The 15,757-nt window shown below is 49.6% G+C and overlaps 1 protein-coding gene across 1 annotated transcript in view; it reads right to left on the bottom strand.

Annotated features, from left to right (window-relative positions):
* DIPK2B (divergent protein kinase domain 2B) overlaps positions 1–15,757 on the bottom strand; it is a 34,802-nt gene that overhangs the window by 8,580 nt on the left and 10,465 nt on the right. The window contains exon 2 of the mRNA XM_081858616.1: positions 15,236–15,500. Within this exon, the coding sequence (XP_081714742.1) occupies positions 15,236–15,500 (265 nt within the window). The remainder of the gene's footprint in view (positions 1–15,235; positions 15,501–15,757) is intronic.

Here is a 15,757-nt window from a genome sequence, read left to right as displayed (position 1 = left end):
GACTCTGTTGTTGTTCAGATGGCTGGTGCAAATGTTTGTTTCAGAGAACCTTTTTATACTGTCACATGGCGATTCAGTGTGCATAGATTTGTAATATTTTTTTGTTAAGATCTGTAATTCCTAAAATTTGATGGCAACACTTAAATATATTTTCAGGGTTTTGCAGTTGCTTTTACAACTTGTAGCCTGAGCCAATTAACTGTTTGCTTAGCTGCTAGGGCACCCCTGGCTTCCTGATCCCCTGGTCTCTGGAATGCACTAGCCGTGGCAAGTAGGACTGTTATTGCTGTGGCACTGCCCACCTGGGGCCACTCCCAACTAGTCAGCTGGAAACTAAGGCCAGGCACCAGAGCTGAGTGCCAAAGGGCAACATAAGACAGCTGCCCTTTGGTGTAGCTATTTGTAATGGCTCAAAGGGATCTAGAGGTTAAAGGGGGAAGTTTTCCTATTTGTTAACATTGAAGCTGATGTTGCTTTTTGTAACATTTATTTGCCTAGGCCTCCTTCTCATTTTTAGAGAGAATTTTGCTGTGTATGAATGTATTATTGATTTCCCCTTTTTTCTTCTGCAACTGAGCATTAGATGATCGGGTTTTCTTTTCAGTAATTAGCAGCTTAAATCAAATGTCAAAGTTTGTGTAACCAAAACTATTGGCCAGTTGACTGAATAGTTGATATATATTGATTCACTGTAGCAGAACAATAAACTTAATTGATTGAATTTATTGATTTGTTTTGACTTGGTACACACACCTGCTTTATAGTGGAGGGGTGTGTGAAGAAAGGTAGCTACACTTTTCAGTTCAGATCAGTGGCGTAGCGTGGGTTGTCAGCACCCGGGGCAAGGCAAGTAATTTGCGCCCCCTAACCCGTGGATTTGTGTCCCCTAACCCTACCCCTACCCCTAACCCCCAGATGTTGCGCCCGGTGCGGCCGGCCCCCCCTGCACCCCCCACGCTACGCCACTGGTTCAGATCAAATGGCAATTCACTCCCACAGCAGATCTAATTCTAAAAACACTTCTATCATAATATTGTGGGGGGGGGGGCTATTTTAAAAGAAAATTTAAATGGTAGCCATTGTCCATCTGCAACACAACTCCTCCCCCCCCCCATTAATATTAGGAAAAAAGACTTAAGATAGTAGGATTGAATTCAATATTAGTCATACTCCAAGTAGGCTCCCTACAATTAATGGACAGGACTAACTTGAGTCCATTGGATATAACTCAAAATGCTAAAAAAGAAAAGCATCCCTCCAAACAAAGAGTCAAAAGAAAAAACTCACATTTTTGATAATTCCAGGCATTAAACACACGCGTTTATTTGGAACTGAAATGCAAGTAACATAACCTGGAACTTACTCCTGTATAGGCTGCTGTGTTCCATTCAGAGCTGCATATAAGCACAAAGTTAAACTGAGGTTGTCTCTGGGGCAGGGAAGGCTTTTCAGCAAAGGAGCATTTGTAGTTTGCAATAAAGATTTTCATTGTGACAGACGAAATAATCATTGTGGCAGGCCACTCAATTGATAGCTGGGTCAGACAGGGCAGGCGGCGTAAAGTGAAAAACATTATTTCATGGTCTGTCATTTTGATTCAAGTATGTTAAGGCTTGTCATAATTCTTTGCACTATAAAAGAAAATTACTTGAGCCCAATAACTTCTGTCAAGTCTCCTCTGTATCCAAAACGACATACGGGAAGACACAGCCGTCAAGGGAGTACAACTACCTTGACGCAGCAGTGGGAATAAGTGTACTTTAGAGATGCTTTTCTTTGAAATGTGCTATTTGCAGTTGCTTAGCCTGTCAATGAAAGAGGATTACTGGGTTAGGCAAGGGTATCAATGCCTATTTTCTGCTGCGGGTTAAAAAAACCAAAAACCAACCCATGGGAACAGCCATTCACAGTGCAATCCTAAGCGTACTCCAGACCTTTGAATCAGAATCACAGATTCTGTAGAGTTGGGAGAGATCCAAGGGGTTGTCTAGTCCAGCCCCCTGCAATGCAGGAATTGTTGTTTGCATGGCAGTAGATATCCTTTTTATTTAGAATGAAAGAAAAGGGAAAGAAACACAGTATTCCTAAATGGAGTAACACTGTGTTTGGATTCTCTGATGCAGTTTCCTGGTGCATTCTGGAATATTCTCTCTAGGGAGGTGCACCTGGAGCCATCATTATATATCTTCAGGTGCTGGGCAAAAACCTTCCTTTTTAACCAGGCCTTTGACTCATAACTATCTATGACCTTTTAGACTGGGTCGTATGTATTAACATCCCCCCCCCCCCCGGGGTTTAAAGTACTGGGGGGGGGGTAAGGACTCAGCTAGATTGGTAAAGAAAACGTGTCGCACAGTGAAACCTCGGTTCCCAAATGCCCCCATTTTGGAACGTTTCAGCTTCTGAATGCCAAAAACCCGGAAGTAAGTGTTCTGGTTTTCTAACGTTTTCCAGAAGCCAAACGTCCGATGCGGCTTCCCCTGGAGTGCAGGAAGCTCCTGCAACCAATCGGAAGCCTTGCCTCGGTTGTCAAACATTTCGGAAGCTGAACAGGCTTCCGGAATGGATTACGTTTGACAACCGAGGTTTGACTGTATATGCATTATAACACTGTGACACCAGGTGGTGGTGTGGAGTTCCACTTTTGCCAACGCGATTTGTCATACAAAGTTTAAAACGCGTTTAACTTAAACGCTTCTTTGATGTGTCTAGATGCAGCCCATGTCTAGTGACTACCTAGCCAGGACTTGTGACGATGAAGAGACAGACAGTAGAAGTCATTGCCCAGCCAAATACTCCATGGTTTGCACCCAGCCCAAGTCTTGAGAGACTTTGTGAAGTTCTCACAGGACTTCATCAAGCCTGAAGTAAACAGTATTTCTCTCAGCCTGTATTGAATTTGAATACTTATTCCCATCTGTATCTTCATTGGATTTGAAATTGTTTTTACATTTTTTTTGTTTTGTTTTTATATTTGGATTTTTTTTAAAAAAAGGTTTTTACACACACACACACACACACACAAACACACGCATGCACACACAAACACACACACACACACACTGTAATTGGGTTTTTTTTTTTTTAAATATTTTTATTGGATTTTCAAAAAAATTTTTTTAAACAAACACAGACATATATCATAAACACAAAACACAAAACAGAATATCTGTAGTTTCATACCCTTACAATCATTACCCTCTTTCCGTGACTTCCCCCCACCCCCCCCAACCACCTTCCCATTTCATTAAATATCTCAGCAAGTTATTTGTTCAAATCTCTTAAATATTATTCATATCTTTTCTTATAGTTTATCCTTTATCCATTTTTACTTTAAATCCATTATACACATTAAGTTGTTTCTCTAAGGTCGGCCTAATTTCTCTCCCATAAATTCCTTGCTCTTTATATTAAATCAAAAAAACAATAATATTTCTATTCTAAACCCCAGACTTTTACCACCCTACACTCCCCTCCCCCTCTGTCCTGGTTTTTGCCCCTTCCCACATTAATGTCCAAAAGAAAAAAAGAAAAAAAAAAGACAGATTTAACCCGGATTTCTCACATCAGAGGCCCTTAGGCCCCAGTTAGTCACTCTCCAGCAGTTTTGTTTATAGTCCTTTTTATTGATCTTCTCTTCTCGAAGGAATTCTGTCACCAGTTCCTCATATTTTTCAAACAAAAACAGTCTTTGTCCAGGATCAACAAATCTCCCATGTTGCAGCTTAAAGAAGAAGTCTCCATCATACTTGTTCGTTCTTTCGTAGCTTAATGTTTCAGTTGTTCCAGGGACTTCCATCTTTCTCTCTCTTTGCAGATTTGCAATCCATTGGTTGTCTTTTTCACTTCTTTTCCTCCCAAAAGTTACAGATATTTGATTACTCTCTTCCTCCTGAACTCCTTCTTCTTTTTCTTCTTTTTCCCCCAGTTCTAAAGTTGTCTCTTTTTCTACAGTTGCAGATTCTTTTTCCATCCGGTTAGCTCCACCAACAGAGTTGTTTAGTTTAAGATTGAAGGTCATCAGTTGTTCTTTCATGGCTAAGCTCTGCTCTTGCAGAGCTCCCACCAGAGAAAACATTTTTTTTATCTCTGCCAGTAGTTTTCCTTCCGCAGCCATTGCAATGTCTTTAGTTCCCTCTAGGGGGATTTCCATCATAGTTCTTTTCCAACAGTTCGTTACTTTGTTATTCAAAATTAGTTTGTTTCCAGTCAATTCGATGTAACACTTTTAGTCCCAACAATATAGTTGTAACACAATTTTAACACAATTTCCAAGCTGACGTCCGTTTGACAGCTCTTTTGACAGCTGTCAAACGCCTTGTTTTTTTCTCTCGGGTTCCCAAGCAGGGCACTGCCCGGGTTCGGGGGGGGGGGTCCGCCAAAAAGCAAAACCTCTGAGATTCCCCTCTCTTCACTCCAGCACAAATAACTTTTTCAACCAATTTATGAAAGTGTTCTTTTTCCTTTCAGCACCAGAGTCTTTCCGACTTAGTGCTCCTCTCCTTACTTTGAGTCTTTTGGTGGGGGGGGGGGAGTGTGGACTTCCTTTTTAACACATCCCCCGCTCGTACTCGAATTCAATAATAAAACTTTTAGTGCCAAAATTTCCTTCTACTCACAAGTTGTTTTTTCAGTCCAAATTTCAGGAAGAAAGATAGCGCTCTCCGGTCATGGCTCGCGGCTTCGCTCCGCCAAGGCAGCGATCGACTCTCAGCTCCACGCCACTCTCCGGTCCCCTCCGTAGCCTTTAAAAAGGCTCTTCGCGGGTCGGGGAGGGCGCTTAAGGTGCCCACCGAGTCTCCATGTCCGCAGGCTTCAGCGCCTGCGGTTTCTGAGGGTCCCCGTGTCGCCGGCACGGCAAGACCCGTCCTTAACGGAGCCGATTCCCTCCAGAACTCGGAGGGAATCCGCCATTACCCGTTCGCGCTATCCCGGAAGTCCTCTGTAATTGGGTTTTTTTTATTGTTGATAGGTGTTCTGGACCCGGGGGAAAGGTACCTTGAGCGTAGTCTGAGTCCACACGAAGAGGGGCGAGGTCCGAGGCGGTGAGCCGGGCGGGGAACAGGAACGCTGGAACAGGAGGCCGAGCAGGGTACAGGAACACCGGATGGTCAGGAACAGGAGGCCGAGCAGGGAACAGGAGCACCGGATGGTCAGGAACAGGAGGCCAAGCAGGGATCAAGAACACAGGAAGGTCCAAAGCCAACAACGACGTTGCTCCCGCAACCTGGGGCCAGGCTGACTGGGCTTTTATCCTCTTCTAAGGCCGGGGGCGGTCCCGACCCCCAGGAGCCCCGCCTCCTCTGGCCTTAAGGCGAGCACTCCTCCTGGGGGCAACCAGTTCCCTTCGCCTCTCTGCCCTAAGCCTCTGCAGATCAGGAGAGGCCGAAGGGTTACTGGGCCCTGGAGGAGGCTCACCTGTGGCCACTGAGTCGTCAAGCCCCTCTGGGGCCAGAAGGGCTTCACCTGGGGCCAGCTCCTGATGCTCTGTCACAGGTGCAGGCTCTTCAGCATCTAGGCCTTGCCCCAGTTCAGCCGGCCCTGGAGGCGGGGACTCCTGTGCAGTCTGGGATTCCTCTGGTTCATCCTCTGAATCGGAATCCCAGGCCATCACACCATCCCCCCTCCCAGGCCCCCCCCTCAACCGAGGGTCCGGACCCGGCTTGCCGGGGTACGTCGCATGGAACTCTCGGAGGCAGGCAGGTGCGTGGACGTTGGCCGCTGGTTCCCAGGAACGGTCCTCCGGTCCATACCCCTTCCAGTCAATGAGATACTGCAGCTTTCCCCTGCGGTATCGGGAGTCCAGGATGCGTTCCACCTCATACTCAGGCTCTCCCTGAACCAACACTGGCTGCGGACGGGGACGGTTCGGGTGGAACTCGTCGGGTGGGGCCACCGGACTCAGCAGGGACCTGTGGAAGACCGGGTGAACCTTCAGGGTTGCGGGTAACCGGAGACGGAATGCTACAGGAGAGACTTGGTCCACGATAGGGAACGGGCCGGTGAAGCGGGCGTCCAACTTCCGCGAAGGTCGAGAGGGGTGGAGGTGGCGAGTGGAGAGCCAAACCAGGTCACCGACGCGAAGTTCCGGCCCCACCTGGCGGTGGCGGTCGGCCTGGGCTTTGTACGCTTCCTTGGCCTGGTGCAGTTGCTCCACCAAAAGCTGTTGCTGGGACTGGAGCTCTTGAAGCCACTCCGTCACCGCCGGGACCGCGGATGCCGGCAGCACATCTGGAAACAGCCGTGGATGATAACCGTAACTGGCCTGGAACGGGGTCTGCTGGGTGGATGCATTCACCGCGTTGTTGTAGGCGAACTCCGCCAATGCCAGGTGGTCGACCCAGTCATCCTGCTGGTAGCTGCAGTAACACCGGAGGTACTGCTCCAGCACCGCGTTCGCCCGTTCCGTCTGGCCATCGGTCTGTGGGTGGTAGGCTGACGAGAGGCAGACCTCTGTCCCGAGGGTCTGGTGTAATGCTCGCCAGAACCGGGATGTGAACTGAACGCCCCGGTCGGACACCACGCGCTCTGGTAGGCCATGCAGGCGGAAGACATGCTGAAGGTACAGCTGAGCGGTTTCCTTGGCTGTGGGTACAGATGGGCAGGGGGTGCAGTGCACCATCTTGGTGAAATGGTCGGAGAACACTAGAAGGCAGGTACAGCCACGAGACGGGGGTAAGTCCACTACAAAGTCCAATGAAACCGTGTGCCAAGGGCGCGGTGGAACTGGCAATGGCTGAAGTAGGCCGGGGGGTCGCCCGGTAGGACCCTTGGCGCGCCGGCAGACATCACAACCAGCAACGTAGCGAGCCACGTCGGCCTTCAGGCGGGGCCACCAAAACTCACGACTGACCAGATGGGTGGTCCGATACCGTCCAAAGTGCCCCGCTGCTGGGGCATCATGGGCCATCCGGAGAACCTCCAGCCGCAGTGGCCCTGGCGGGATGTACAGACGGCCGTGGTGCAGCAGAAGGCCCTGATGCAGGACCAGCCCCGGATACTGTGGGCTGGACCCTTCAGCCAGCTCCCGGAGTCGTTCCTGGGCCCAAGCGTCGACCCGCTGCTGTTCCCGCACCCGAGCCTGCAGTGGTTCCACCTCCTGGGTGGCCAGGAACGCAGCTGGAGGTAGGATCGTGGTGGGTTCTGCTTGCTGTACCGTGTCTGCGTTGTCTTCAGGTTTCCGGGACAGGGCATCTGCCTTCTGGTTCTGAGAGCTAGGGATATAGCGGATCCGGAACTGGAACCGGGAAAAGAACAACGCCCACCGGATCTGTCTTTGGTTCAGCTTGCGGGTGGTCTGGAGGTACTCCAGATTCCGGTGGTCGGTTCTCACCTCCACCGGATGTCGTGCCCCCTCAAGATGGTGGCGCCAGACCTCAAAGGCCACCTTGATGGCCAGTAGTTCCCGCTCCCATACAGTATAGTTACGCTCCGCTGGTAGGAGCTGGCGGGAATAGAAGGCACAGGGCAAGAGTGGCGCTTCAGGTCCATTCTGTTGAGACAAGACGGCACCGAGAGCCGTACTGGAGGCGTCGGTCTCCACCACAAAGGGTCGAGAGGGGTCAGGATGTTGTAAGATCGGCGCCCTCTGGAAACAGGCCTTCAACCCCTGGAACGCCTCCTCTGCCTCCTCGTCCCAGGAAAACGGCGTCTTTGGGCGCAGTAGCCGGGTCAACGGGGTGGTGCGATGAGCATAATCTGCGATGAAGGTCCGGTAGTAGTTGGCGAACCCCAGGAAACGCTGTAGGTCCTTGCGGTTCCGGGGTGCCGCCCATTCTCGAACCGCTGCCACCTTCCCAGGGTCCATCTGCACCCCATCTGGAGAGAGCCGGTGACCAAGGAAGTCCACAGTCCGCTGATGGAACTCGCACTTGCTGAGCTTTGCGTACAAACGGTGCTCACGCAAGCGCTGCAGCACGGTCCGGACATGTCCCTCATGGCGAGCCGGGTCACGGGAGTAAACCAGTATGTCATCCAAGTACACCACCACGTACTTATCTAACAAATCCTGGAACACGTGGTTGATGTAGCGTTGGAACACAGCAGGCGCGTTGCATAAACCAAAAGGCATAACCAAGTATTCGAACTGCCCGTACCGGGTCCCAAACGCTGTCTTCCACTCATCCCCGGCTCGGATCCGAATCAAGTTGTAGGCCCCCCGGAGGTCCAGCTTGGTGAACACCTGTGCCCCTTGCACCCGCTCCAGCAACTCCGAAATAAGGGGCAAGGGGTACCGGTCTGGGATGGTGATTTTGTTCAGGGCTCGGTAATCATGGCAAGGACGGAGTTCCCCACATTTCTTCTTAACAAAGAGCACTGGTGCCGCAGTAGGCGAGGTGGAAGGCCTAATGAACCCACGCTCCAGGTTCTTGCGCAAGAAGTCCTGCAAAGCCTCGCGCTCTGGCTCTGTTAGAGAGTATAAGCGACTCACCGGTAGGGGTGCTCCGGGCTGGAGGTCTATGCCGCAGTCAAAAGACCGATGCGGCGGCAGCTGGTCTGCCCCCCGTTCCTCGAACACGTCTTGGTAGTCCCGGTACACGGCTGGGAGCGTGGGTGCTGCCTCCTCCGTGGGTGCGGCCGCTAGCATCTGCGACTGAGCATGGGAACATGGATCTGGGAAGTGTACGGTCCGTTTGACCCAGTCAATCTGAACGTTGTGAGCCTCTAGCCAGTCCATTCCGAGCACCAGGGGGAACCGGGGCATGGAGGCAATGTCCAAGGTTCGCACCTCCCGGTGCTGCTGGAGACACAGGACCAAGGGCTGGGTCTCCCGAGTGACGGCACCCGAACGCAGGAGCCGTCCGTCAATTGCCTCCACCTGTACCGGTTCTGGTTTGTTCTGAAGTGGCACCTGATGATGCGCGGCAAAGGCAGCGTCCATATAGGAGCGGGTTGCCCCCGAATCTACCAAAGCGTGGGTAAGAATCCAGGGCCCACCTGGAGGGTAGAGACGCATCGGTACCATGAGATGTCGCAATTCTACTGGTGAGGGCCCTTCTTGCATGGTTTGGGACCCCACTTTGCTAGGGCCTTCGGCTACCGAGGTTGGCGGTTTCCCTGCGACTGGTAGCTTCTCGGGACAGGAACGGGCGTAATGTCCACCCCCACCGCAGTAAAGGCACAGGTTCCCCTCCCGACGCCGCGACTTCTCCGAGGGGGAGAGCCGAGGTCGCGCAGCCCCGAGCGGCGTTGGCTCGACTGGCAACTCGGCTGTGGGCGTGGACCTGCTGGGAAGGACTGGCGCCAGGAGTCGGGAGTGCTGGCGGTCCCGGGTCTGGCGACGGTCCTCCAACCGATCGTCTATCTGCAGGCTCCGCTGAATGAGGGTATCCAGTGTGGTGGGACGATCCATCATGGCCAACTGGTCCAGTATCTCGTCCGACAGTCCCTCAAGATACTGGTCCCGTAGTGCAGAGTCATTCCAAGACAAGTCTTGTGCCAACAGCCGAAATTCTGTGGCGTAGGCGGCGGCTGTGGACTTGTCCTGTCTCAACCGACGAATCGCCCGATTGGCTTGGCTCTCCTTCAGTGGGTTACCAAACGCAGTCTCTAAGTGGTTACAAAACCCCACATAGTCCGTTAGCAAAGGAGAGTCTTGCCGGAGCAGTGGCAAAGCCCACTTGGCCGCCTGGTCCTTTAACAAACTGATTAAAAAATGCACCTTGGTGCGGTCGTCAGGGAAGTTCCGGGCTCGCCCCTGAATGTACAACTTGGCCTGGGCGAGGAACATGGGAAAACTGGCCTGGGTCCCATCAAATTTCTCTGGCAAGGCCACTGGGTACTTGCCTGGAGCTAGGGCGTCGGCCCCAGGATCTGGAAAGGCTTCCAACCGCTGCTGAAGCGCCGCAACCACATCGCTTAGCTGCTGAACGGTGTGGGTCAAGGCCTGGTTTTCCTGGGCCAATGCCACCAGCGCAGCCGCCTGGTCAGCCATGGCCTCTGGCTCTTCCCGAACGCACCCCAACGAAGGGGGAGTGCGGGTGTGGCGGGAGCAAACTGTTCTGGACCCGGGGGAAAGGTACCTTGAGCGTAGTCTGAGTCCACACGAAGAGGGGCGAGGTCCGAGGCGGTGAGCCGGGCGGGGAACAGGAACGCTGGAACAGGAGGCCGAGCAGGGTACAGGAACACCGGATGGTCAGGAACAGGAGGCCGAGCAGGGAACAGGAGCACCGGATGGTCAGGAACAGGAGGCCAAGCAGGGATCAAGAACACAGGAAGGTCCAAAGCCAACAACGACGTTGCTCCCGCAACCTGGGGCCAGGCTGACTGGGCTTTTATCCTCTTCTAAGGCCGGGGGCGGTCCCGACCCCCAGGAGCCCCGCCTCCTCTGGCCTTAAGGCGAGCACTCCTCCTGGGGGCAACCAGTTCCCTTCGCCTCTCTGCCCTAAGCCTCTGCAGATCAGGAGAGGCCGAAGGGTTACTGGGCCCTGGAGGAGGCTCACCTGTGGCCACTGAGTCGTCAAGCCCCTCTGGGGCCAGAAGGGCTTCACCTGGGGCCAGCTCCTGATGCTCTGTCACAGGTGCAGGCTCTTCAGCATCTAGGCCTTGCCCCAGTTCAGCCGGCCCTGGAGGCGGGGACTCCTGTGCAGTCTGGGATTCCTCTGGTTCATCCTCTGAATCGGAATCCCAGGCCATCACAATAGGTTTCTTGTTTTTTGTTTACTGTGAAATTGCTTCAGCATATTTCATGGAAAATGATCCATAAATGGAATTGAATCAATCAAACAAACAAATAATCCCTCTGAGATTACCTGCACTGAGCCTCTGGAACAGAATGGGTTATAAAAATAAATAAACATTGGAATAATTTTATTTGGAAGACTGAGCTTCAAAATGTGCAATTCCTTTTCCCAGAACATTGACTACACAGCAGTATATTTTGCCAATATTTCGCAAAGGTCTGCTAATATATCCAGTGTTTCAGTACTCACGGTAGTCAAGTAAAATGGTAGCCAAAGCCAGGAAAGAAAAATGAGTGTTGGTAAAAAAAACACTGGTCTTCTTCCAACTGGGTATGTAGCATTATTTAGTTGAAATCTAGTGCATATAAATAACTGGGGCAAGTGGAGAAAAAGCTATTGTGCCCACTAAAAAGTTATACCAAAATAAAAACCCCAAACTTTATCTAGTGTGTGGCTGTCCCCAGTTCTGACTGATTTTTCCGTCTGGCACCATGAGTTTGACTTCCCAGCAAATGTCGAGCCTACTTAGAAGTTCGGCAGGCGCCTTCAGCACAGAGAGGAAACTTTAGCCTGTGAGAAAAATTGGCTCAACTCCAACGCTCTAGGGAGTGCTCAAATGGAAAGTACAGTATGCATTAAAGATTTTGCACTCTGGGAGATATTTGTGTGGCACAAGGCAGCCAGCAGAGATTGGGTTTCATCCAAACTGAACAAGGGGAGAGAAGGGAGTAGAGAGAGGGGAGGCACCTCGCTGTGGTAAACTTCTGTCAGAAGCTACTCAGAGCAATGTGAAGCTTGCCCTAGCCTAGAAGGAGGCGGCGAATATATGCCATGTCAATTTTTCTACTTAAACATTCCTACATTTTCTGAAGAAAAAGTTGGCTGTGGCCCTTGTGTTAAATCAGTGGAACTCTACTGTTGTGAACCTACATGCTCATAATAGGAAATATTGGTTGCTTGCTAGAGGGGATTCCCCATACTTCTTGCACAGCTGCAGTTCTGTTTTGCCAACAAAGCTCTAGTGACATGTTTCATGCTGCCATCTTGTGGAGTAAGGGAGAGGACCTCTGGGGGCTGGAAATCGAACCGTTTTAAATCTTGGAGTAACACAGGGGATTTTGAGGGGAAAGGGAAATGTGAGATTCTAGATTAAAGCACTTCTCTGCTCAAGTAGACAGGGTCCTTTTCTTCACAGTGATGATTTACAAGCTGGAAAGATAGAGCTGGCAGTGCAAGCCTATGATTGCCTGCTCAGAAGTTAGCTCTATTGAGTTTCAGAGGACTACTTCCAGGTAAGGGACGCGGGTGGCGCTGTGGGTAAAACCTCAGTGCCTAGGACTTGCCGATTGTATGGTCGGTGGTTCGAATCCCCGCGGCGGGGTGAGCTCCTGTTGTTTGGTCCCAGCTCCTGCCCACCTAGCAGTTCGAAAGCACGTCAAAGTGCAAGTAGATAAATAGGGACTGCTCTATAGCGGGAAGGTAAACGGCATTTCCGTGTGCGGCGCTGGTGCTGGCTCGCCAGAGCAGCTTCGTCACGCTGGCCACGTGACCCGGAAGTGTCTTTGGACGGCGCCGATACACGGCCTCTAGAGCGAGATGAGCCCGCAACCCTAGAGTCGGACACGACTGGCCCGTACGGGCAGGGGTACCTTTACCTTTACCTTTACCTTTACTTCCAGGAAAATGTGTAAAGTGTCAAAGCCTCAGTGTCCATGCTTTTGTTTTCTTCTTCATTCATCTTTTGTTATTTTAATTTGTTGTAGGTGATGAGGCCTCCCTTGTGGGAAATTTGGTTATATTGATATCTCTGCTAGAACCGCTTATCTTTCATTTTAAAAGTTATTTGGCTTGTACAATATATCAGTTGTCTACTTTTCTGATAATAGTAGCACAAATATGGGCTTGCTTATACTTAAGCGTCTTTATGTGGGTCAGACACAGAAGGAGAAAGGGTCAATAAATGACTACGCTGGCTCAAAAAGTAAAAATAATTTTAAAACCCTCTCAGTGGATGTGACATGTATTCGCTGGGTGTCTGGCATACCTCCCTGAGAAGTTTCTTCATACTGAAGCCTACATCTAGAATTCCCTCCCTCCTGACATCTAGAAGGTAACAGCTGTGTGTGATTCCAGATTTTCTTGGAAATGCACCTGTTTGCTCAAGCTTTCCCTACTACTACTACTACTTATATACCACCCTATACCCAGAGGTCTCAGGGCAGTTCACAGAACAAAACCAAAATATATAATAAAAATAAAAACAACAACACAATAACCCCCCTCCCAAAAAAGCCACATTTTAAAAGGGCATAGGATGTCAGTCAGATCAACCAAAGGCTGGTTAAAAAGTGACATTTTTGCATTGCGCATAAAGGTGTATAATGAAGGTGCCAAGCAAACTTCCTGGGGGGAGAGCATTCCACAGATGAGGAGCCACTGCAGAGAAGGCCCATTCTCGTGTTGCCACCCTCTGGACCTCTCGAGGAGAAGGCACACAAAGAAGGGCCTCAGAAGATTCTGCATTTAATTTTGGTTTTAATCTTTGTAAATCCTTTTCAGTTTACTTTGTCAATGATAAGTAGTATGTAAATATTATTATATTATTAAATTATCATTTGGAATTTCCCTTGAAAAATCTCTCAGATATTAGAAAGTGAGCTATTTTTTTCTGATCTGGCAAAGGATATTTCTTTTAGATCATGAAAATGTTTGATGGGTGAGGGAGGTTGTAACTTTTCAAACTCTCATATCTATTTTGTGAGTGGTAAGGTAGGAAGCCATGCCAGTGCCTTTCTTTAACACCTTTTATTTGTTTGCACCTCTGAGCATCTCAGTCATATGATAGAAAACCAGCCTCTGCTTCTTTGAATCTGCCATTGGGCATGCAGGTGGGTGCTGTGGAGCTTGCTCTATCCTAAGGTCTGGAATGTTATTCCTACCCAAGAACATGCCTAGACGATTCCTGCTTTTGAAAATTAGGTGAACTAAAAGCTGTTAACACCAGCACCATTTATCTGCTGGCCCAATGTGAGAAGGCTCTCTGGTACAACTAGTGTTCAGCATCTTTGTTTCTCCACAATTCCACAACAACAACAACAACAACAAAAACCAGCATCCTGTGTTTGAGGGTAAGATGGCCACTGCTGCATATACCTGATATATTTAAAGCATTCACAGTGCATTTCCCCCAACAAAGAGTTCTGGGTATCCAATGCCCGATTGCCTAGTGCTGTTGCTTCCATTTTCCTTCCTTCCTTCTTTTGCTCTTCAATGCTGCTGGTGTGCTTTGCTGCTGTTTTGCTGTTTGCCTCCCCCCAATTCTTGGCCTTTTGCTTCTGTTCCTTGGAGACAGCAACTGCCCAGCAACTGTCCCAGAACAGCAGGAACTACGGCCAGAAGATGAGATTTATCTCTTCACTCAACCTACGTGACTCAGAAGGAATTCAGTAAAAAGGCCAACAGACTTCCTCTCGCATGACATGCATCACTATAGTTGGGTGAGAGAGATGAAAGATACTTCAGAGTGCTGGGCTGGTGCCTGCCTCTGGGCATGAGGCCACCAGAGAGTGTCTGATACTCTAGGAGGATAGCAAGTTTCTTCTGTAGGGTGGCTGTGTCTGCAAGAATCTGGGGGAGGGGGGGAGAGGACGACCCAGCACTGCCCTACCTTGACACGACGCACCCACAGACATTGGCATCAGCTGAGCATCAGGTGATGCTTTGGTTGCCCTTTAAGAAACTCACTGGCACCTAGCAGGGATGGGTCTAAAAGAGTAAAGATCAGGTTGCTACTTTTGCTGAAGCTTCTTATGCAATAGGCGTTTTCTCCCAGATTTGAAGAGACCAGTCACCAACTTGTTCCAACATGCCTGGCCCAAATTCATAACCCTGTCACCCCACATTAGCTTATGCAGTTTAGGAGGTAAGCACTGAACAATGGCTAGCCTTCAAAGATGGCAGTCGGTGGGAACGTTAAGAGGAAGTAACAAAAACAAAAGCAAATCCATGGCATATTGCAGTCCATGGGAACTTATGTCATAATAAATTTGTTCGTCTCTAAGGGACTGCCAAACTCTTGCTTGATTTTCCGTACCATACAGATTCAAGAGGCTAAGGTGAATAATTATTTTCTGACGTGTTTGCAGTTTGCGTGCAGATAACGTGTTCAGACAGTGTGCATGCATGAAGAGAATCTTTCCTTTCTTTGGTTTCTGATCAGGTACAGGGGTGTGGCAAGATTTTCTTCACCTCTTTGCACAATATTATGGATGGCTTTTACTAAGTGGTGGCATGCACCCCATCCATATGTTAACTTTAGTTTCAGGTGTGACTGTGGTGTGTATATGGCTTCCTTCTATATTCAAGTAGTGAAGAAAACTAGTAGAAACTGAGCCAGATCCAGCAAATTACAAGTGATTTCTTTGTGATGTGTGGTGTGTGTGTGTTGGGGTGGGGTGTATATGAGAGAACCAAATCCCATAAAAATAAAACACTTTACTCCTGTTAAACACTCTGTTGTGTAAATCCCATATCTCAGGGCCCTGTATACCAACCTGGACCAGGTTAGGGGTGAGGCGTTTTGTTTTTAGCCATTTCTGGAATCTCTCTGTTTTCCACAAGACTCGCTCGATGCTGCAGCTTTTCGTGTGGGTAAGAAAAGTGCAAATCCTCTTGTCTGCTTGGTCGTGCTGGTATTTTGTGGTTAATCTGGAGAGATCCACTGGCCGCCAACTTATGGTGTCATCTGAGTAGTTCCCAGAGTAGTAGGAGAGGTAGTTGGGAGGGAGTTTTAAACTGGAAGAAAGCCAGCTGTCAAACCTGCCATCAAATCAAGACATGCAATGTTGTTAATCTACCTTAGCCCAGCTAAGCACCAGCAGACCACAGTGCCTGCCAAATTCTCACATTTCCAGGTAGGATTCCAAAACAAATCTATAAGGTGGCTAAGTAGTATCCACTCTTTATTAGGGCACAAAGCCTTTATCAAGCAGGCTCTATTCTTTGAAACTGGATAAAGCTATCACTTATTCCCCCTCCACTCCAATTCCACACAATAATATCCAGGAGTGAAGTTA

The sequence above is a fragment of the Podarcis erhardii genome, assembly GCF_964252035.2.
Source record: "Podarcis erhardii genome assembly, chromosome: 4".
Classification (NCBI taxonomy): Eukaryota; Metazoa; Chordata; class Lepidosauria; order Squamata; family Lacertidae; genus Podarcis; species Podarcis erhardii.
The sequence above is the reverse complement of the archived record's forward strand: the minus strand, read 5'-3'. Positions and strand labels throughout refer to the sequence as shown.